The sequence below is a fragment of the Xiphophorus couchianus genome, chromosome 24, assembly GCF_001444195.1.
Source record: "Xiphophorus couchianus chromosome 24, X_couchianus-1.0, whole genome shotgun sequence".
Classification (NCBI taxonomy): Eukaryota; Metazoa; Chordata; class Actinopteri; order Cyprinodontiformes; family Poeciliidae; genus Xiphophorus; species Xiphophorus couchianus.
The window spans coordinates 9,086,701-9,109,282 of NC_040251.1; the positions used below are offsets into that span (position 1 = coordinate 9,086,701).

The 22,582-nt window shown below is 37.8% G+C and overlaps 5 protein-coding genes and 1 long non-coding RNA gene across 7 annotated transcripts; 5 read left to right on the top strand and 1 right to left on the bottom strand.

Annotated features, from left to right (window-relative positions):
• Positions 1-74: 74 nt before the first annotated feature.
• LOC114140401 (uncharacterized) lies at positions 75-871 on the bottom strand. Its single transcript, XR_003594568.1, has 2 exons — positions 173-871; positions 75-141 (listed from the first exon to the last, which is right to left on the bottom strand). It is a non-coding gene; the product is annotated as an uncharacterized LOC114140401 (long non-coding RNA).
• A 1,120-nt stretch (positions 872-1,991) lies between these two features.
• On the top strand, positions 1,992-13,232 carry LOC114140381 (P2Y purinoceptor 1-like). 2 transcript variants are annotated; one of them, XM_028010192.1, is made up of 2 exons: positions 1,992-3,766; positions 12,343-13,232. In XM_028010192.1, the coding sequence occupies exon 1, from the start codon at positions 2,690-2,692 to the stop codon at positions 3,686-3,688; it is 999 nt and encodes a 332-aa protein (XP_027865993.1). In that variant the 5' UTR covers positions 1,992-2,689; the 3' UTR covers positions 3,689-3,766; positions 12,343-13,232. The 2 variants fall into 2 exon arrangements, with proteins under 2 accessions (XP_027865993.1, XP_027865995.1); XM_028010194.1 differs by having other exon boundaries at positions 1,992-3,750; positions 12,327-13,232.
• LOC114140384 (P2Y purinoceptor 1-like) lies at positions 6,330-7,867 on the top strand. The gene has a single exon (XM_028010197.1). It carries the CDS (start codon positions 6,852-6,854, stop codon positions 7,842-7,844), a length of 993 nt encoding a protein of 330 aa, XP_027865998.1. The 5' UTR covers positions 6,330-6,851; the 3' UTR covers positions 7,845-7,867.
• Positions 10,994-13,232, top strand: LOC114140380 (P2Y purinoceptor 1-like). Its single transcript, XM_028010191.1, has one exon. The coding sequence runs from the start codon at positions 11,265-11,267 to the stop codon at positions 12,261-12,263; it is 999 nt and encodes a 332-aa protein (XP_027865992.1). The 5' UTR covers positions 10,994-11,264; the 3' UTR covers positions 12,264-13,232.
• A 2,814-nt stretch (positions 13,233-16,046) lies between these two features.
• Positions 16,047-17,642, top strand: LOC114140377 (P2Y purinoceptor 1-like). The gene has a single exon (XM_028010189.1). It carries the CDS (start codon positions 16,279-16,281, stop codon positions 17,278-17,280), a length of 1,002 nt encoding a protein of 333 aa, XP_027865990.1. The 5' UTR covers positions 16,047-16,278; the 3' UTR covers positions 17,281-17,642.
• Positions 17,643-19,707: 2,065 nt separating this feature from the next.
• On the top strand, positions 19,708-22,231 carry LOC114140383 (P2Y purinoceptor 1-like). Its single transcript, XM_028010196.1, has one exon. It carries the CDS (start codon positions 20,329-20,331, stop codon positions 21,325-21,327), a length of 999 nt encoding a protein of 332 aa, XP_027865997.1. The 5' UTR covers positions 19,708-20,328; the 3' UTR covers positions 21,328-22,231.
• Positions 22,232-22,582: the final 351 nt, after the last annotated feature.

Here is a 22,582-nt window from a genome sequence, read left to right on the forward strand (position 1 = left end):
ACTTAAAATGAGCTCCCATTGTTTGCAGAAAATTTACTCTTAAGCTTTGATATTTTGTGTTTCTGCAGTGACCATACTTACATTTGGGTCTTTACTGCCCCTCACATTACCTAGCAACACCAGCAGAACTCTGCTCGTTACCTTGCAACCCCAGTGGAACTCTGCCGGTTACCTAGCAACCCCAGTGGAACTCTGCCGGTTACCTAGCAACCCCAGAGGAACTCTGCCCATTACCTAGCAACCCCAGCCAAGCTCCAGCTTGTTTGGCTGTTTGACTGTACAATGGCTGCTGGAAAGACAAGTGTTTTGTTGTTGATTTACCATCCAGAAACCACTTGCTGGATTCTTGTTGGTTGTGGAGGAGGCTCCACTTCTGCTTTTCAAAGGTAATAAGACATAATTGCGCATCTATTTGCAGCCATTTTCACATGTGAGCTTAAACGTTGAGCTGGAAAGCGTGGCCAGCAGCTTGTTTGGATGAAAAGTGAATTGAAACAGTTTGGCAAAGAAGAGGGAAAAGAAATTGATTTGTTTTCCTGTAAACCTGACCTTTGACCTAACTAGATTTAAAGTAATAGATATTTTAAATACTTGTTTGAATAGCTGAGCAGCATCTTTTGGAGCTAACATGTAAATAGATTCTAGTACATGTACATTATCTGTTTATAGTGTACGTTAAAGAATAACTTTGAGCATTGATTTAATTTTTCCTGCAACCTCAAATGTACAGTTTTAAAGTCGTAATAGCAGTTTATTGATGTTGCACTTTGTTATTTTTTTGTGTATAATGTAAATATTTTCTAGACAGAAGCTTTTCTTCAAATGAATATTTTTATATCCCATGTCACGGAGTTTTTTTCTAAATAAATTTAATGTTTTTACAAGTTTTGAATTGAATTCCTAATGAATATTGTGGTATTTTTTAACATATTTTACTACGTTGTACTGGTTCTGGGAAGTATCAAGATCGTAGATTGTGAAACAAATTGCTCTTGCATGTCAGAGCTGCTCCTTCTGTCAGCTTTCAACCCTCCTAAAACAGTTTAATTGTGTCTGAAATCATAGCTGTAATCATCTTATGCTGACTATTCATTTGCCTTCAGACAAGGAGGTTTACAGCCCAAACCTTTCAGCATGTTCTGACATCTAGTGGTCGGAACAGTGTACTGCAGATGCAGAGCATTGGACAGAACATTCAACTTGAGAATAGCAATAAAATCTTTTCTTGTTGCAGCCTCAAAAACATATAAGGATGTGGTAAACTCTGTTTTGAAACATTTTGTTCAGCTTTTAATTTATATTTTAAATATGAGGAAATTAGGCCAGCTACCAGACGTTCACTTGTAGTCATAATGGGCATGAACAGAATTAATTAAGGATTCATTTGTGGCCTTTTCATGTTGGACTGGTTGTGCATATTTTTTCAAACCAATATTTTAGTAAAGAAAGTTGATTTTTTGGTAGATTTTCTCTAATTCTCTGAAGGTCCAAAGCAAAAAAGACCCTCAGTATGACGCTACCACCACCTTGTTTCACAGTTCTTACCCGGAGGGCGACGAGTGGAAAACTGCCTTTAAAACCCCGGTGGGCGACTTCGAGTACCTGGTCATGCCCTTCGGGTTGACGAACGCCCCGGCCGTTTTCCAATCCCTGATTAATGACTTGCTGCGTGATTATTTGGATGAGTTTGTGTTCGTTTACCTGGATGACATTCTGATTTTCTCTAAGAACATGACAGAGCGCAAACGACACGTCAGGTTGGTCCTCCAGCGCCTGCTGGAGAACAGTTTGTATGTCAAGGCGGAGAAGTGCGAGTTTCACGTGCCATCCATCTCGTTCCTGGGGTTCAATTTAGAGAGTGGGCGGGTGAAGCCGGATCCGGGACGGATTTGTGCGGTGCTGGAATGGCCTCCTGCCTCTCGTAAGCAGTTACAGAGGTTTTTGGGATTCGCCAACTTTTACCAGAGGTTTATCCGCAACTTTAGTCAGACCGCGGGACCCATGACCTGTCTTAAAAGTTCGCGGATGTCCCGGTGCTGATTCAACCGGACCCCACTCAGCAGTTCACCGTGGAGGTGGATGCCTCTGATTCTGGGGTGGGAGCGGTTTTGTCCCAAGTTTCACCCTCCGATCACAAGCTGCACTCTTGTGCCTTTTTCTCTCGCCGCCTGTCGCCCGCGGAGAGAAATTATGATGTGGGTGACCGCGAGCTGCTGGCGGTGAAGCTGGCCTTAGCGGAGTGGCGCCACTGGCTGGCGGGAGCTGCCCTTCCAGTCGTAGTATGGACAGACCACAAGAACCTGTCCTACCTGCAGGCAGCCAAGCGGCTGAACCCACGGCATTCCAGGTGGTCCCTTTTCTTCTCCCGGTTTAACTTCCTCATCTCTTACAGACCTGGATCGAAGAACGTGAAACCGGACGCCCTCTCCCGACAGTAATCCTCGGACAACGAACCTGCACGTAGGCAAGGAAACTAAAATCTAACATGACAAGCTTATGCTATAAAAAGGTAGAGATATCTACAATTCTTTGACTTTTGAAACCTTTGGACCGGCTCCACACAACATATTACCTAACTGAACTAGAGTTCAAGGAGTAAGTTGTTTATGATTGTTTTCATTCACTCTGCTTTCATTTTGTGAGCAAAGACACAGCAGAAGGACTGAACTAACTTGTTTCTGGAAACAAAATGAATAAAACTCACTGTCCTCGACCGGATAAGAAACTTTTCGAACATACAGTCCTGCCTACTCTTTACATCTTGGTATTTGCTGTTGGACTGGTCCTGAATGTATGGGGAATGAAGTCTTTGCTGCATAACTGGAAGAAACTTCGTCGTATAAACATTCTTGTTCTTAACCTTGGACTAGCAGACATTTTATATCTGCTGACACTCCCCTTTCTCGTCGTGTACTACCTTGAAGGAAGCAAATGGATCTTTGGAGAAGGATTCTGCAAGGCAACAAGATTCTCTTTCAACTTGAATTTATACGGGAGCATCGGATTCCTCACCTGTATAAGTGTGTACCGGTACCTGGCTATTGTACATCCAATGAGAATGATGGGGAGATTAACTACGACTCACTCTGTGGTCATCTCAGCCGTGGTTTGGATTCTGGTGAGTGTTCAAAGTCTTCCAGACATGTTCTACCAAAAAACATATCCAAACATATCAAAATGCTTTGACACCACCTCTAATGAACATATTGAGAGTTACCTGGATTACAGCCTCACCTGGACCTTCTTTGGATTCTGCATCCCTTTTGTCACCATTGTAGGTTGCTATGGACATGTGACTGTTGTTATCTGCCGTTCAAATATGATGAGAAAAGACCAGAAACGACAAATCTTAAAACTGATGGCTCTACTGATTCTTCTGTTCTCGCTTTGTTATGCGCCATACCATATTTTCAAGAACCTCAGTCTGTATTCCAGAACCCTGAGTAATGAGAATCAATGCCCTAAGTGGGACTCTGGAGTCTTTATTGCCCGTCAGACAAGTCGAGGTCTCGTGTGCCTGAACAGTGCTCTCAACCCGCTGGTTTACCTCCAAGTAAACGAGGATATGGGTGTTCAGTTCACACAGCTGCTGCAAAGATGTTCACAGAGTTTCAGTTGTTTGTTGGAGTCCAAATCCAGGTCTGTACCGGTACCACAGACTGAACAAGAAGCTGACAGTCCTCTATGACAGCAGGTGTAGTTTTTCTTTGTTAATCATGTCATGAGGTGAATTTTTTGACGCTCTGTTTGGTTTGTATTGTTCCAACTGGTTGATTCTAGAATTTTCAAGTAATATAATGGTAATGGCTTAATAGTGCAAGAACACATCCTCAAAGATCAATAAACTTTAATTCTAATGAACATTTAACACTGGAACTGGAAGACATTTTAAAACTATTAACCAAAGCAACAAATATATTGAATTATGAAGTTTCTGTAAACAAAATTGTCCTTCAAATTAAAGGGCTAGTTGAGACCAAAGCAACACATTGAAGAGTTGTCATCCAGTTTTGGTATAAAAAGTGCGAGAAAAAAGAAAAACTGTAAATCAAGCAAATAAAAATGATCAAACGTAGCCGTGCGATGTTATTACACTAGATTGTCAAGTTAGAAGCTAAATAATATGAGCACGGGCGGCTTTTATTTTTGAAAAGTCGACAGGCGTGCGGAACACTGTGATGAAAAAGCCTGTTTTTGAATTATTATTTTCTGCTATTTGAATGCAGGTGTGTGATGTTTCATTACTTTTGGTGTGGGATTATTTCATTTATTATTTTTTTGTCTTATTCATGTACTGTTTAAGATCATTATGCTCATGCTTGGGGTTAGTTACTCATTATTGTTGCAATTATTTTTATTTTGTAAGGTAAATGTGTTATTTTACACAAGTCGCACGTTCTCTTTCTGTTCGGATTCCGTGGGAGAAAGTGCTGTGGAACACTGTGATGAAAAAACCTGTTTTTGAATGACTATTTTCTGCTATTTGAATGCAGGAGCATTAAAAGTGCTTTCAGATCAGCTGTTGTCTGGCTGTTATTCCCCACAAAACACAACGCAGAATCGACTACGATACACAAGCTTGTTTTCATTTATCATGCGATTGATTTATTGCTTACTGAAACAGACGTAGTTCAAACAACAGATTCTAATATAGTGTGAAAATGGTTAAATGTGCAGTCTGTTTATAACCCTTTTTGATTTAATTTATCTTTTTTCTTCATATTCACACATGGAGAAAATTCTAAATACCATCGTTTCAAAAAGTATTTGTCTGCTTGTCTACTTCTTATTTGTCACACTCAAAGGTTTAACATTAAACATTGCAATATGAAAGGTATTTTTGACTTGATGAAAACTGATGTTTGCAAATTACAGTTTTATTTATTAAAAAAAAAAAAGTAATTGCCTCTTATACCCAATAACTGGTTTCCTGATTAGTTTATGAGTTTTAGAGACATTTTTGTGCTTACATGCAAAATAAAAAAAGCTGTAACAAAAATACACATTTCCTTTCTCTACTTTTAAGTAACCCCTCCATATCCTCACCACACCATAATGCCTTGGATAATATATTGTAGATTCGGAGCAGATTTCCACTGGAGGTCATTATATATTCATAAATCCATCATCATTGTTTCTCAATCTTGACAGTGATTAAAGCCAAAAACTGGATGACAGAACATGATTTATCCCTTTTTTTTGAAGGAAAATGTTGTTTTCCTTCATAATTCATTTTGTTTGCTGTTGCTGTTGTTTTATTTATTTTGGATATGTAAAATGTCTTTCAGTTCCAGTGTTAAATGTTCATTAGAATTGAAAGTTTATTGATAATTAAAAATGTGTTTTTGCATTATTTTGCCATTGACATATTTCTCAAAAATGGCCTCAAAGCAACAATATTATCATTTATCGCAATAACTTGTGGGACAACTAGTCGTCCAGCAAAATTTGTAGAAACTTTAATCTGCAAAAAGCTTTCTGATTTACCTATATTTTTGATTTCCCAGAGGGGACAGAAGGGTTGGTGCAAAGCCAGCTACAGGTCACCAGGTTCCATCCGACTTGTGCATCATGGCTGCTTCAGCACTCAAGCCTACCAGCTGCAGTACTGTGGCCAGTGCAGCGACTCTCGATGCTGCACGCCGCACCAAACCTCCACCGCTCAGGTGACCTTCCACAGCCAAGTTTTGAATTGAATTCCTAATGAATATTGTGGTATTTTTAACATATTTTACTACTTTGTACTGGTTCTGGGAAGTATCAAGATTGTAGATTGTGAAACAAATTGCTCTTGCATGTCAGAGCTGCTCCTTCTGTCAACTTTCAACCCTCCTAAAACAGTTTAATTGTGTCTGAAATCATAGCTGTAATCATCTTATGCTGTCTATTCATTTGCCTTCAGACAAGGAGGTTTACAGCCCAAACCTTTCAGCATATTCTGGCATCTAGTGGTCGGAACAGTGTACTGCAGATGCAGAACATTGGACAGAACATTCAACTTGAGAATAGCAATAAAATCTTTTCTTGTTGCAGCCTCAAAAACATATAAGGATGTGGTAAACTCTGTTTTGAAACATTTTGATCAGCTTTTAATTTATATTTTAAATATAAGGAAATTAGGCCAGCTACCAGAAGTTCACTTGTAGTCATAATGGGCATGAACAGAATTAATTAAGGATTCATTTGAGGTATTTCATGTTGGACTGGTTGTGCATATTTTTCAAACCAATTTTTTAGTAAAGAAAGTTGATTTTTTGGTGGATTTTCTCTAATTCTCTGAAGGTCCAAAGCAAAATAGACCCTCAGTATGATGCTACCACCACCTTGTTCTGTATGCTATGGTACAGTATTCTCAGATGCTAAAGCTTCCATTTGACTTTACATCTTATTAATCTTCAGTCTTCAATGCAATTTAAGAGCTAAATCTGCGAAAGTAAATTGAAATAAAATGAGGTTTTTATTGCCTTAAAAATGAAGAAATAATCCATAAGTGATGTACTGTTAAAAACAAACCACAAAACCACACAAAACAAACTGATTTAATATTTCACAAAAAAGAGAGAAATCTTTAACATCGGATTTAGACAATTTCCATATGATGTTCAGCATAATGTGTGAAAAACTAATCTTGCCTGTGGAGCTTAGGATCTTTTTGATATACTTTGTTTCACTTTTCTAAACATTTTCATATCTCATGCATGATTCAACCAATGTGGTTTCCTGAAAAAAATCCCCACCATGAACGTTATAAAAGAGGAAGTGTCTAGACCATGTGCAGCGTATTTCTGTTTGTCTAAGAGCTGAACACCGGCACCAAGAGGAGGAATTCTCCTCAGCCCTGCCAACGAATAATGGACCCGACATCTTGTCCTGAAGTCAGCTTTACCTTTCCACTGAATTTCCTGCCTCCTGTCTTCATCTTGGTGTTCGTTTTTGGACTCATAGCGAACGGATGGGGACTTGCCTCTTTGTGGCGCAACTGGAGGAAACTGGGGAACGTCAATGTCTTCATCCTCAACCTGGGAATTGCAGATATTTTGTATCTGCTCATGCTTCCTTTTCTGATCGCTTACTACCTTAATGAGAGAAGATGGATCTTTGGAGAAGCTTTCTGCAAGGTGACAAGGTTCTGCTTCAATTTGAATTTATACTGCAGCATCGGGTTTCTCACCTGTATCAGTGTGTACCGTTACCTGGCCATCGTCCATCCAATGAAAGTGATGGGGAGAATAACTGTGACTCATTCGGTTATAATCTCAGCCATTGTTTGGACTTTAGTGTGTCTTCAAAGCATACCAGACATGTTCTTCCCCAAAAACTCAGAAAACAAGACTTTACAATGTGTTGATACAACCATGACTGAGCATGTTGATGTTTACCTGCAGTACAGCTTCATCTGGACAATCATTGGATTCTGCATCCCGTCTCTCATCACGGTGGCCTGCTACGGACATGTGATCGTCCTCCTCTGCTGCAAGGATAATGTTGACAAATTCCTGAAGCAAAGAAGCTTAAAACTATTAATCATCTTGATTCTTCTCTTCTCCATCTGCTACATCCCCTACCATGTGCTCAAGAACCTCAACCTCTGGTCAAGAGTTCTTTCCAAACAGGGAATATGCTACAAATGGTTTAACGGAGTCTACATCGCTCAACGCATATGTCGCGGTCTTGTTTGCCTAAACAGCGCTCTCAACCCTCTGGTTTATCTCCATGTAGACGAGGATATCTCTGCTCAGTTCAGGCAGTTGTGCCAGTGGACTCGGCAAGATGCAAATCAGCTCTCTGCAAACATCCAAACTCTTTCCTCAAGAACATTCAGGAATACACAAGCTAATTCCTGATGTAGTTATGGGTTTAAATTGTACATATATTGTACATATATTTAGCTGTACATATATTTACATATACATATCTGCATTTTTTAAAATCTTTGCAAGGACTCCTCTTATATTAACAGCATTTCATATTTTAACAATGTATAGCATTTTATATTTTTATTTTTATTTTATCTACAACTACTACTCAGTGGTAGTTGTTATTGTGTCTTGTCTCTATGCTGTAACTGCGAAGTAATTTCCCTGCTGGGATGAATAAAGTACTTCTATTCTATTCTATAAATTGTGTTTGTTATATGTTTCTATGGAAATTACACATATTATTAAAAAATATTTACTAGATTGTTTGTGGTTTGTGGTGGTAGTGCTAAATGCACTGCTTATTCAAGTGTAAAGCTTAACTGATGTGTAAAAAACAGGATGCAGAAGGTTTGAAATAAAATAGCTGAATCAAATCTGTTGCACATAAAAGACATTTGCAACCCACCGGAGGACAGTCAAGTAGTTTATAAATATTATTAATACTTTGCACAGGAAACAGGAAGGATGTCAACTGCTCTGGTATTATCTCAATTTTAACATCCTGGTACTGAGTGATTATATTGGTGAATATTACACAGACATGCAGGAATGTCTAGAAAAAGCCAGAATTCATTTCCATGTTTTAAAATGTCAGCGTCCTGAAGATTAAGTCAGGTTTACATTTCAGCAACAAAGCAGTCCAAAGCAATTTACATGATAAAAACATCACATTGCAAAACAAAATAAGTAAAAAAATAATAAATAAATAAATTCTTATTAAAACAGCTATAAATCGAAGGCAGCTCTGAACAAACGGGGTTTAAGCTTTGATTTAAAGGAGCTCGGTGTTTCAGCAGTTTTGCCGATTCCGCAACCAGAAGACCTGAGAGGTGTGGAAGGTTGAAACAACCACAAAAAATGATTTTGGTGCTAGGCTAGTTCAGTGATTTATAAACCAACAAAAGCATTTCAACATCTGTTCTTTGAGAGATCGGGATCCAGTGTAAGGACTTTAGAGTTGGGGTGAAATCCACTGATTTCCTACTTTTAGAGAAAATGCAAGCAGCATCATTTGTGATGTTTTTAGGCAGACACAGGAAGACACTTCAGCAAAGATAAATGCAACTAAAGATAACCCCCTGTATGAGTTTCTCAAGATCTTGCTGGAACATTACACTGCAAAACACCAAAAGTATTTTAATCTCATTTCTAGTGCACATATCCTGCTACAGTTGAAATAAGACAAAACTAACTAACAGGTATATTTTCAGCAAGATAAAGCTCTTGCTTAAGTAAAAAATCTCTTAATATCAATGAAAATGTTATAGTTCTATTGGCAGATAAATTTACTTATGACAATAAAAGTGAAATAATCTTCCAATAGAACTATAACCTTTTCATCAATATGAAGGAATTATTTACTTTAAAAAGCTCCTTTATCTTGCTGATAAGTTATTGTTAAGTTGGTTTTGACTTAATTCAAGTGTACTAAGCTCCTTGTGACTGAAACTAGACACAAATACTTGGTAAGCGTGTGTGTTTTTGCAGTCCTTAATCTTTTAAATGTTCTTCTGGTGATAAAAGGCTGACTTTGTAATTATCTTTATGTGTTTCTGAAACTTCACCCAGATTTTGGGCCTGATCAGTCGTTTCAAGCTGAAATAACTGATATACCTGGTGAAATTATCCATGTATGATTTTAAAAAAAACAACCCTGCTTCAGCTTTACAGATTAACATTTCAACATTTTCCAAATGACTCACACACAAACATACAGCTGACGCTGACAAATCCAGCTATTTTCCCACAGTTGTGTATTTCTGAGTTCCAGGCCATGAAAGAAAAACGGGAAATCCAAACACCGGGTTTAAAATTCAACACAAGCAGATAAGAAAAGTCTTTAAAAAATTAAACCATGCTTTCTATTGATGGGGCTTTAAGGTCACAGGGAAAGATTCAACCAGCAGCCCTGGCTCCAGAACCAGGCGCTGAAAGAAGAAATCGCTTAAAAAGCCGTTTTTTTTGCAACTGACACATCACATTTTCCCTTGTAGTGTTTAAAAATATAATTGTACCTCTGTTTCTCGGTTTCATAGCTCTGCAGCCTGCATATAGCCAGCCATTCACACCTTTAATACACTGGTTACAAGGGATGTGAACTCTTCTGCATGTCTCTTCTTGCAGTTCTTGCATTGGTTTCCTTTGAGCTGCGATAGTCTCCTCATTTACTGTCGTTACACTTACAACAATGGAAAACAATGTGAGTGTGCTCTTCTGAGGTGGCGCATGTCAGAAAACCACAACTGATGTTTTTAATGTGACAAACTAGAACAAATACATGTGACATTGCAGTTGTACAGAAGCTCTGTACTCTGGCCTATTGAGAAATAATTGCTTTTTAGAGGTGTGAACGCTGTTGAAGTTTTAAATTTTACTCAGCCGCTAAAGTTTGATGCTATGAAGTTTATCAGAAAGACCCTGTGCTGTAAACTGTCACCCTGCACTGTTAATTCAATATTTGGAAGCTGGAACAACACAGACTGAATTTGTTCACTTCCCAATATTAAGATTTAAACTACTGCTCAGTTTGGCTATACATTAATATGCTAGTATACAGTAGATTTACTTCATTTTTCTATTACTATGCAGTGGCTTAAAATCAAAAAATTTTAAAACCTTTTCTCCATATAATGTATCATTTATGCTAAAATAAAACAATTCTGTTAAAAGGAAAATTAAAAATGTGCAACTTGGTTGAATAAATGTGAAAATGCTTAAATACTTCTGATTTATTTCGACATTCAGTTTTCTTTGGTAGAAGTGGATTAACATCCTGCATTTTGACAATCTGCCAGTGAAATTTTCTTTTATTTATCTAATTTCAAATACATTTCTTGTGCATAGTGATCTTCATGTGACTCCACAACTTCGATTTTCTCCTATCATGAAGTACTCCTTTAAATACATGTTTGATATCAACACACATTTTGATTATTACTCTCAATTAAAAAAAAACTTTGTTCCTTCTGAGGAACAAAAAACACAGTTTGATTTTGTAAAACAAATCACACAACACCACATGCATGTAAAAATAATTGGTGATTCACTGATTTGTCTGAACGTGCCTTTCTCTGAATACATGGCCAATTGCCAACTACCTGACTTGCTTCCTGGGAATTGAAGGCATCGCCGCGGTTGAAGAGGTGTTTAGCTTATGCTATAAAAAGGTAGATATCTACAATTCTTTGACTTTTGAAATCTTTCGACCGGCTCCACACAACATATTACCTAACTTAACTAGAGTTCAAGGAGTAAGTTGTTTATGATTGTTTTCATTCACTCTGCTTTCATTTTGTGAGCGAAGACACAGGAGAAAGACTGAACTAACTTGTTTCTGGAAACAAAATGAATAAAACTCACTGTCCTCAACCGGATAAGAAAGTTTTCGAACATACAGTCCTGCCTACTCTTTACATCTTGGTATTTGCTGTTGGACTGGTCCTGAATGTATGGGGAATGAAGTCTTTGCTGCATAACTGGAAGAAACTTCGGCGTATGAACATTCTTGTTCTTAACCTTGGACTAGCAGACATTTTATATCTGCTGACACTCCCCTTTCTCGTCGTGTACTACTTTGAAGGAAGCAAATGGATCTTTGGAGAAGGATTCTGCAAGGCAACAAGATTCTCTTTCAACTTGAATTTATACGGGAGCATCGGATTCCTCACCTGTATAAGTGTGTACCGGTACCTAGCTATTGTACATCCAATGAGAATGATGGGGAGATTAACTACGACTCACTCTGTGGTCATCTCAGCCGTGGTTTGGATTCTGGTGAGTGTTCAAAGTCTTCCAGACATGTTCTACCAAAAAACATATCCAAACATATCAAAATGCTTTGACACCACCTCTGATGAACATATTAAGCGCTACCTGGATTACAGCCTCACCTGGACCTTCTTTGGATTCTGCATCCCCTTTGTCACCATTGTAGGTTGCTATGGACATGTGACTGTTGTTATCTGCCGCTCAAATAAAATGAAGAAGGACCTGAAACGACGATTCTTGAAGTTTATGGTTTTTATGATTCTTCTCTTTTCAATTTGTTATGCACCCTACCATATTTTCAAGAACCTCAGTCTGTATTCCAGAACCCTGAGTAATGAGAATCAATGCCCTAAGTGGGACTCTGGAGTCTTTATTGCCCGTCAGACAAGTCGAGGTCTCGTGTGCCTGAACAGTGCTCTCAACCCGCTGGTTTACCTCCATGTAAACGAGGATATGGGTGTTCAGTTCACACAGCTGCTGCAAAGATGTTCACAGAGTTTCAGTTGTTTGTTGGAGTCCAAATCCAGGTCTGTACCGGTACCACAGACTGAACAAGAAGCTGACAGTCCTCTATGACAGCAGGTGTAGGTTTTCTTTGTTAATCATGTCATGAGGTGAATTTTTTTGACGCTCTGTTTGGTTTGTATTGTTCCAACTGGTTGATTCTAGATTCTAATTAACAAGTAATGAAGGTAAACATTTTAACTGTTGCTGTTGGAGTTAGGCCTGTCACCATGACAAATTTTGCTGGGCGATAAATTTTCCCAGAAGTTGTTCCGATAAACAATGACATTGTTGTTTTGAGACATTTTTCAAGTAATATAATGGTAATGGCATAATAGTGCAAGAACACATCCTCAAAGATCAATAAACTTTAATTCTAATGAACATTTAACACTGGAACTGGAAGACATTTTAAAACTATTAACCAAAGCAACAAATATATTGAATTATGAAGTTTCTGTAAACAAAATTGTCCTTCAAATTAAAGGGCTAGTTGAGACCAAAGCAACACATTGAAGAGTTGTCATCCAGTTTTGGTATAAAAAGTGCGAGAAAAAAGAAAAACTGTAAATCAAGCAAATAAAAATGATCAAACGTAGCCGTGCGATGTTATTACACTAGATTGTCAAGTTAGAAGCTAAATAATATGAGCACGGGCAGCTTTTATTTTGAAAAGTCGACAGGCGGTGTGGAACACTGTGATGAAAAAGCCTGTTTTTGAATTATTATTTTCTGCTATTTGAATGCAGGTGTGTGATGTTTCATTACTTTTGGTGTGGGATTATTTCATTTATTATTTTTTTGTCTTATTCATGTACTGTTTAAGATCATTATGCTCATGCTTGGGGTTAGTTACTCATTATTGTTGCAATTATTTTTATTTTGTAAGGTAAATGTGTTATTTTACACAAGTCGCACGTTCTCTTTCTGTTCGGATTCCGTGGGAGAAAGTGCTGTGGAACACTGTGATGAAAAAACCTGTTTTTGAATGACTATTTTCTGCTATTTGAATGCAGGAGCATTAAAAGTGCTTTCAGATCAGCTGTTGTCTGGCTGTTATTCCCCACAAAACACAACGCAGAATCGACTACGATACACAAGCTTGTTTTCATTTATCATGCGATTGATTTATTGCTTACTGAAACAGACGTAGTTCAAACAACAGATTCTAATATAGTGTGAAAATGGTTAAATGTGCAGTCTGTTTATAACCCTTTTTGATTTAATTTATCTTTTTTCTTCATATTCACACATGGAGAAAATTCTAAATACCATCGTTTCAAAAAGTATTTGTCTGCTTGTCTACTTCTTATTTGTCACACTCAAAGGTTTAACATTAAACATTGCAATATGAAAGGTATTTTTGACTTGATGAAAACTGATGTTTGCAAATTACAGTTTTATTTATCTTTTAAAAAGTAATTGCCTCTTATACCCAATAACTGGTTTCCTGATCAGTTTATGAGTTTTAGAGACATTTTTGTGCTTACATGCAAAATAAAAAAGGCTGTAATAAAAATACACATTTCCTTTCTCTACTTTTAAGTAACCCCTCCATATCCTCACCACACCATAATGCCTTGGATAATATATTGTAGATTTGGAGCAGATTTCCACTGGAGGTCAATATATATTCATAAATCCATCGTCATTGTTTCTCAATCTTGTACTGAGCTTCTAGTATCAATATCTTAAAAAATTATTTACATCACTGAGTTAAAGTGGGAGACTTCTCATTAATCCAGTTTAGTAGTACATGTTTAAGTAATGTCTGACAAATCATCAGTAGAGCAATGTTTAAATTAGCTATTCAACCACCCTGTGTTAGCTTAGCTAGTAGCAACAGTAGCTAATCTACCCCAGCTTTCACTTAACAATAACTGCAAAATAAACATCAACCCTAAACACTTAATACTCTAGTGGACTGAATGCTCTGTTCTTTGTGTTGGGGATGTTTTTGCTGGTGTTGTCATCAGTTGCTATAGCAACTGAGTCTGCGTGTAGCGCAGCCGACACAGAGAAATATGTTGTTTTGAGTTGTCCTTTAAAGTTTTTTTCCGTTTGCTGGGGCGCACTGCACTAAATTAAAAATACCTAAATCTCCAGGTTTTATTTGGTAAACGGAATTGTTCTACAGCGGCAGCACGGCTGTGGATGTAAATGAATAGCCTTTTTTATACCCCGCATTGTAGTGCGCATGTGCGAAATTTCCGGATATAAACAATAACACGCAGGCAGTCCATAAAGTCACAAAACCATTAAGGACTGGATTATTCCCAACTCAAGCATTAGCTAGCTGTGTAACCTGAGGGCAGGGATTTTTAGGGGTCTTTGTTTCTGTTCTAGTTGCACATTGGAAAGCCTGCCACTAGCATTGACAACACAAACCAAAAGAATTTCCTTTTAATTAAATTATATTTTATGCATTCAGACAATATGGTACAAATCATAATATGTGCAACTACCCATTTGTTTATTGCTACCACCTTTTACGTATTTGTGCTACAGTTCTTCTGGATTTTCAGGTTTAGGTTGGCCAACATATTAAGTTGCAATTCCAAACTCTGGGTGTGTTCTTTATTTTTGGCTATTATTACTCTGACTTCATAAATAGACACTGAATACGTCAAAATGAACCAGCTGAATTTCAGCTGTTGATTGTCACCTCCACCAAGGTTTTTTTTTTGTAGTTTCTGAATAGAAACTACAAAAGTTAACCTGGGACATTTGTAGCTTGATGTTAACTGAAAAGAAAAAAGTCATTATTGTTTGTGTTGGCTAGATTTTGCTTCCTTTGTTGTATTTAACCTAAGAAGTCAACTCAACAAATAATCACTAAAAATGTGATTTTGTTGCGCCATTAACCCAGCGTTTCTCAATTCCGGTTCTCAGGCCTCCCTGCCCTGCATGTTTTAGGTGTTTCCCTTCTGCTACACACCTGGATTGAATCTATGGGTGATCAACAGGTTTCTGCAGCACTTGATGGTCATGCAATCATTTGAATCAGCTGTTCTGGAATAGAGGCACATCTAAAACATGCAGAGCAGGGGGGCCTGAGGACTGAAATTGAGAAGCACTGCATTAACCCAACAAAATTTGCCAACGTTTCTCAGTCTTTCTATTTCATGCACTCAGTCAAAAAAGATATGTACCTGCAACGTTATTTAATTTTCAAGTTAGTATTTGTTGATTCTGCATGTTGTCTGAATGCCAACTCCACGGTACATTCCTGTAGACTTTGACCTGAGTCTATGAGAGCAAAACAGAATGTAACAATAGTAAACCCTTGCAAACTAGATGTTGGTCACTAATTTTATATAAGTGAAATAAACATAAAAAGCAGCTAAAAATAGTATGAAGCTAACTGATTTCCAACATGTTACATGTAATTTACAGTACCTCACAAATTTGATTTTCGAATGATTACCCAAGGTTGTAAAACCAGTGATTTTTTTTTGTTTTTATTCATGTGCTCAGTGACCAGACTGATTACTGTTAGCAGTATGAGCAGTTCACAAGAGCTTTATGTGCATTTTATGAATTTAAGCACTTAATAAGCTTGCTTCATAAAGATTTTAGAGCACATTGTGTGACACTGAGTTATGAAGATTTAAGCTGATTTCTCACTATCTTTGTTACATATAGTAGTGTGGCCAGGGAATCGAGGTTGTGTTTGGTAAAGAGGAGCTGAATTTCTATGTTGGGATTTTGAATTTTGTTTCTCCGATTTGGACCTCAGAAATTCTGATTTCTCAATACATCTAAAAACGATTGATCACTCATAGATTTGTGTTTGTTTGCCTTTCTCTTCATGCAGCCATAATGTGAAAGTTGCATAATCTTTGAAACAAATCTTCCTGGAATCTGTTTTTGTCCAAACAAAGTTCTGGTATTTTATCTGCAATTACAAACCTGCTCCAAACTAGGCGTGTAATGACAAGACACTTTCCTCGGAAAGGCTGCTTAGCCTAAGGCTGACGAAATTCAAGGAGGAAGTCATTCAGGTTGTCTTCATTCACTGGACTTTCATTTTGTGAGCGGCACCTCAGAGGATTAACGCAGAACTGACTTTCTCCTGGAAGACAAAATGAATACAACCAACTGCATAACCAGACACATGGACTTATTTGAGAATAAAGTGCTGCCTGCTCTTTACATTTTTGTATTCGCTGTTGGACTGCTGCTGAATGTATGGGGAATTAAGTCTTTGCTGCACAACTGGAAGAAACTGCGTATTGTTAACATTCTTGTTCTTAACCTTGGACTAGCAGATATGTTGTATCTGCTGACACTCCCCTTTCTGATTGTGTACTATCTTAAAGGAAGCAAATGGACCTTTGGAGTACCTTTCTGCAAGATAACAAGATTCTGCTCTAAACTGAATTTATATGGCAGTATCGGATTCCTCACCTGTATAAGTGTGTACCGATTCCTGGGTGTTGTCCATCCAATCAGAGTAAAGGGGAGACTGACTTCAACTCACTCTGTAGTCATCTCAGTCCTGGTGTGGATTTTTGTAAGCGCTCAAAGTTTTCCAGACATGTTGTTCCCCAAACATTCAGAGAACATGACTGGACAATGTTATGATACAACTGATTTGAAAAATGTGGAGAGATACCTGCACTACAGCCTCTGCTGGACGTTCATCGGATTCTTCATCCCGTTCGTCGTCACCGTGGGCTGCTATGGACATGTGACTCTTGTTGTCTGCCGCTCAAATACGGTGAAAAAGCATCAGAAACAGCAAATCTTAAAACTGATGGTTTTATTGCTTTTTCTCTTCTCATTTTGTTATGCGCCCTACCATGTTTTCAAGAACATGACCCTGTATGCCAGAGTTCAGTTTACCAGGGATATTTGCCCCACGTGGAATTCTGAAGTTTTCATTGCACATCAGGCAAGTCGTGGTCTCGTGAGCCTGAACAGTGCTCTTAACCCGCTGGTTTACTTAAATGTAAATAAGGATATGACTGTTCAGTTGAAGCAGCTGTTGGTTCAAGGCTCACAGAGTTTCAGACGTTTGTTCGAGTCCAGATCCAGTTCTGTGCCGGTGCCACAGAGTGAAGAAGAAGCTGTCAGTTCTTTTTAAGAAAAGGTCTGATTTTTGGTGACTGTCACGAGGGAAATCGTTGTCATGTTCTTTTCACTTTGTATTCTTCCATCTTCTTGATTAATTAATCAAACTTAACTGTCCCTGCTACAATAGCAGATAATATAATGTGGGAATGGAGAAAGTCTCTTTTGAACACATTTGGTTGAATAATTTTTTTGTTTGTTTTTATTCACACATGATCAAAATGATGTACTGTATACGCATACACATTTATTATTTCTTTCAAATGTTCATTATGAATACACACTGCAATATAATGCGAAGACATTCAGACTAAACACAAATTACAGTTTTTATGAATGATTTTATTTATTAAAACAAACACACCCTAAACTGAATAACTGGTTTGGTCTTGATTTCCATAGAAGCAACACCCATAAAGTGTGACAGCTGGATGGCTGGAAGTGAGTCTTTTACGTCACTGTGTAAGAATTTTGGCCCATTCATCTCTTCATATTTGTTTTAATTCAGTTGCACTGGAGGTTCATTAGCCAGATTTTAGCACTTTAGGTTCCTCTGGACTTGATAAAGCGCTACTCAAACCCCGCCTCTCGCCCGGAACGTAGCTGGAGTTGCGCACCAGCAACCCTCCCGACCCCATTAGGGACAAGGGTGAACAGAAAATGGATGGGTGGATGGCACTCTAAATTCTCTGTTATGTTATTCTTTTTTTCTTCAGATGTTAAAGCTGAGTTGGGTTGACTGCAGGATCCATCGCCTGCTACATAATCTAAGTGTGTTCAAGGTTAAAGATTTACTGAAACCAGCAACTTGAGGACAAGTTTTACATGTCATAACATAGCAAGAAAAAAAATGTTTCTGTAGAAATGGGCGTGACCTAAATACTTGTTAGGAAGTGGATGAAAGAATGAACTCACACACTGTTATTCTCAACCTGCACACATATACAGAATTGACACCATTTTTCTCCAAAATGTTGGAATTTATTTACAAGAAATACTTGAGGCAACAAACTGTTTAGCTAGATTTGCAACATTCAACTAAATGAAAGAGATAAGGAAAACTAAATCGCCATGAAGATGTACAACTTGCTCTGTTTTACCCTGTGTCTGTAACCGAAATATCTGGTGCAAGATAACGTGTTTTAGTTAGTGATTGTCATTAGCACTGCAACTAAGTGATGAAGTGTTTTGCCCCCCACCCTTTAGAGTTGCAGTGTTCTCTGTAATAGGGACTCCGAAAGTAATAAAAAGAGCGGAGCGGACAAATGTGTTTTCAGAGCGGTTGGAGATTTGTGACTGGAAACACATCTCTATCCGTTCTCCTCGCGAGATAAAAAGAATCTAACTCTCTTGTCTTTTCTGTGTTTGTTTAATTTGTCTTTAATAGGTGTCAAACCTGACAATCACAAAATGTTCTCGCAATAGCGGGAAAAACCCTTGTCACCCACAAACACAGAGATGGTTTGGCTGCAGAAAAAACGTCCGACTTTAATTTGATCAGGTTGCCCCAGTGCTGAACTAACACTGCAGGAAAAGCGGTGTTTTTGACCCTGAATGTCTGTATCTGTTCCATTTGTGTGACTTGCATGGCTTGTAACACTTAATCTTTTTTCGGCATTAAAAGCCTGTTTCATACTTAACAAAATCTCATTATGTTTCTAAGTAATAATACTGAAGGATTTTGGTCGGGGGTGGAAAAATGAATGAACTACAACACTACTTTAGAGATAATGTTCAGGGAGGGTGCTAACCAGCAAGCCTGTTGTCTACACAAACTATTGCTTGACATCAAAGATGTCCACTGAGTAATTATACACAACAAGGAATTCCCCTTCAAGCAGGGAGAAAAAGGCTCGTTGCCCAGGATGTAGGTCTGGTAGACTGAACATGGGCAGATTCTGCTAGCACTGCACATCTTCTGCTCTTAAGTTCTTACCTAGGGCTTGTTGCTGGCCAAAGGAAAAACGGGAGCTGATTGTCCAGTTTTAATGTGCATGAAGGGATAAATCCACTAGTGATAACTTTAAAGGGCAAAGCCTATACAAAGCAGAACATTTATTTCTGCTGTAAACACAATGAAAATATTGTAGGTTGTTTAGTTTTTATAAATTTGATAGAATACATACATTGCCATTGCTGTTTATGTTGCAATGTATTCTGGGTAGATGACATGTGCTAGATCCTACAGCGCTACCTCCGTCCAGCCGGAATAATAATTAATGCGCAGGAAGTGACATTTAGCCATTTCAGTTTTAACCAAAGCACAAGAGGAAATTTAGATGAGAAAGATCAAATGAAAGAAGAGAATCGACCGAAGAAGTTGGTTTTCTTGGAGCTACTGCTGTTTGGAAATGTCAAACCGAAAATATGCTGCAAAGAGCTTCTGTTTCTAACTCAAGCTGTTATATGGTCAGCATCCAAACATTTCATCAAATACATTAGAATGTTGTGTTTCAAAAACTTAAAGGTGCTTCATTGTCACTATAAACCTTGATTTATTATTATCTTCCAATTTGGTTTGATTTTGCGTTACCTCCTGCTAAAAGTGTCAGAACCTGCTAATGTTGTTTGCTGTAGCTACTATAGTATATCACAAGAATGTGATCTACATAGCAGATAGCTGATCACACCTGTTTGCTTGAACAGATATGTTGTGAATAACGGCACACGAACACTTTGAGGCAGTTTGTCTCAATCCAGGCGTTTTGTGAGCTGCCTCGTCAGCCTCCATAACGTTGACTACATTTTATTTGATTTTTAACTCTCTTTGTGAAACATTGTGAGACTGAGACAATATTGGCCAATTATTCTTAACATGTGTTTCGGTTTTGTTGCCAGTTTCACTGCAGCCTGCTATAAAAAGTTATCTGACAATTCTTGACAGGAAGAGCCATGCTGAAAGGCTCTGATGGTTGTTTTAATTTGAGCTGATAAATTTAGCTACAGCTGAACTTGAGTTTAAAGAGGAAGTTATTTAAGTTGTTTTCGTCGACTCCACCTTCATTTTGTGAGCAGAGCCTCGGAGGAGAAGAGCTGAACTAACTTGGATCTGGAAGACAAAATGAATACATCCACCTGCACTAAACCCAATAAGAAATTATTTGAACATACAATCCTGCCTGCTCTCTACATCTTGGTGTTTGTTGTTGGATTGGTCCTGAATGTATGGGGAATGAAGTCTCTGTTGCATAACTGGAAGAAACTTCGGAGTATTAACATTCTTGTTCTCAACCTTGGACTAGCAGACATTTTGTATCTGCTCACTCTCCCCTTTCTCATCGTTTACTACTTTAAAGGAAACAAATGGATCTTTGGAGATGGATTCTGCAAGGTAACAAGATTCTGCTACAACCTGAATTTATACGGCAGCATCGGGTTCCTCACCTGTATAAGTGTGTACCGGTACCTGGCTGTTGTCCATCCAATGAGAGTGATGGGGAAATTAACTACGACTCACTCTGTGGTCATCTCGGTAATTATTTGGATTCTGGTGAGTGTTCAGAGTCTTCCAGACATGTTCTATCCAAAAACATATCCAAACGGCTCAAAGTGCTTTGACACCACCTCTGATGAACATATTGAGAGTTACCTGGATTACACCATCGCATGGACATTCATTGGATTCTGCATCCCTTTTGTCACCATTGTAGGTTGCTATGGACATGTGACTGTTGTTATCTGCCGTTCAAATATGATGAAAAAAGACCAGAAACGACAAATCTTAAAACTGATGGCTATAGTGATTCTTCTGTTCTCGCTTTGTTATGCGCCCTACCACATTTTCAAGAACCTCAGCCTGTATTCCAGAGTTCTGCGTAAGCAGAGGACCTGCCCCAAATGGGATTCTGCAGTCTTTATTGCCCGCCAGGTAACCCGCGGTCTTGTGAGCCTGCACAATGCTCTTAACCCGCTGGTTTACCTGTGTCTATATGAGGAAATGGTTTCTCAATTCAGGCAGCTGCTGAGGGGGGGGCACCAGATTTTGAGTCGTCGTTTCAAGTCAAAATCCAGCTCCGTGCCGGTATCACAGGCTGAGCAAGAAGCTGGAAGTGATTTATGACAGCAAGTAGTGTTTTGTCATGAGTTAAATTGTAACGATTAATGTGATGTCAAAATGGTGTAATCCAGTGCAATGTGTAATCTCTTTTTAACCTATTTATTGTCAAAAGTATAAAGTTTTTGAAAACGTGTTTGACTCACTATAGTTCAGAGAATAGAATACTTTTCGACCAAAATGATCACTGCAGTTCTTTCAACCTTCCACACTATTTCTTCCTACTGAAGTGTATTTTTGTTTTTGTATGAACACTGCATGCTTCCTGTTTTATAAAGTTCATGGTAAATTTTTCCAGGAAACCATGTTGGTTAGTTTAAAGACATGCTTAATAATAATATCAAGCATGTCTTTAGTGAATCATACTGCGCAGACTATGCTGAACGTCATAGAAATTTAAATTGAAGTCTAAATAAGATGTAAAAAAAATTCCTTATATTATAAAAGAATGCATTGGCTGGTTTTATGTTGTTTTGTCATAAACATTACATAACATATGGACTATTTTTTTTTGTCTGGAATATATTTGTTTTATTACATCTACTACAATTGCATGTATAACAACAATACTCACATTTTAATTTTTCTTTTTAACATATTTTACCCTTATATTTTTAATATCACCATTGTATTGAAGAAAAAAGTTGTTAAGCATGGTGGTGGTAGCATCATACTGAGGTTATTTTTGCCGCTGGTAAATTGGACCCTTTCAGAATTAGAGGAAATCCATAACAAATTCAAGTATTTGTAGTTAAAAAAAAAGAAAGTTTTACTGTCCATAATCAGTCCAACATAAAAAGGCTTCAAATTAACCTTTGATTGACTATGTTTATAAATATGACTACATGTGAATACCTGATCTTTGTGCTATTTTATTTATATTTGAAATAAAAATGTGAACAAACTTTCATGTACAGAGAGTTTGAGTTGATAGCTGCGTAATAGACACACCCAAGTTCCAAAAAAAGATAAGTGTGTGGTTTATAAAGTTCATGGGGAATTTTTCCAGGAAACCATGTTGGTTAGTTTATGCGTAAGAAAATAACTATATTAAGCATGTCTTTAGTGAACTACACTGTTAAAAACCAACCTAGGCTTCGCATTCAAGATTAGGTTTGATTAGACTATGCTGAGCGTCATAGAAATTTAAATTGACGTCTAAATAAGATATTAAAAAAATTCCTTATATCATAAAAGAATGTATTGGTTTTATGTGGTTTTGTCATAAACATTACATAACATGTGGAATATTTCTTTTATC

Coding starts and splice junctions, on each gene's coding strand:
- LOC114140381 (XM_028010192.1), top strand. CDS start 2,690: ATGAATAAAACTCACTGTCCTCGACCGGATAAGAAACTTTTCGAACAT.
- LOC114140384 (XM_028010197.1), top strand. CDS start 6,852: ATGGACCCGACATCTTGTCCTGAAGTCAGCTTTACCTTTCCACTGAAT.
- LOC114140380 (XM_028010191.1), top strand. CDS start 11,265: ATGAATAAAACTCACTGTCCTCAACCGGATAAGAAAGTTTTCGAACAT.
- LOC114140377 (XM_028010189.1), top strand. CDS start 16,279: ATGAATACAACCAACTGCATAACCAGACACATGGACTTATTTGAGAAT.
- LOC114140383 (XM_028010196.1), top strand. CDS start 20,329: ATGAATACATCCACCTGCACTAAACCCAATAAGAAATTATTTGAACAT.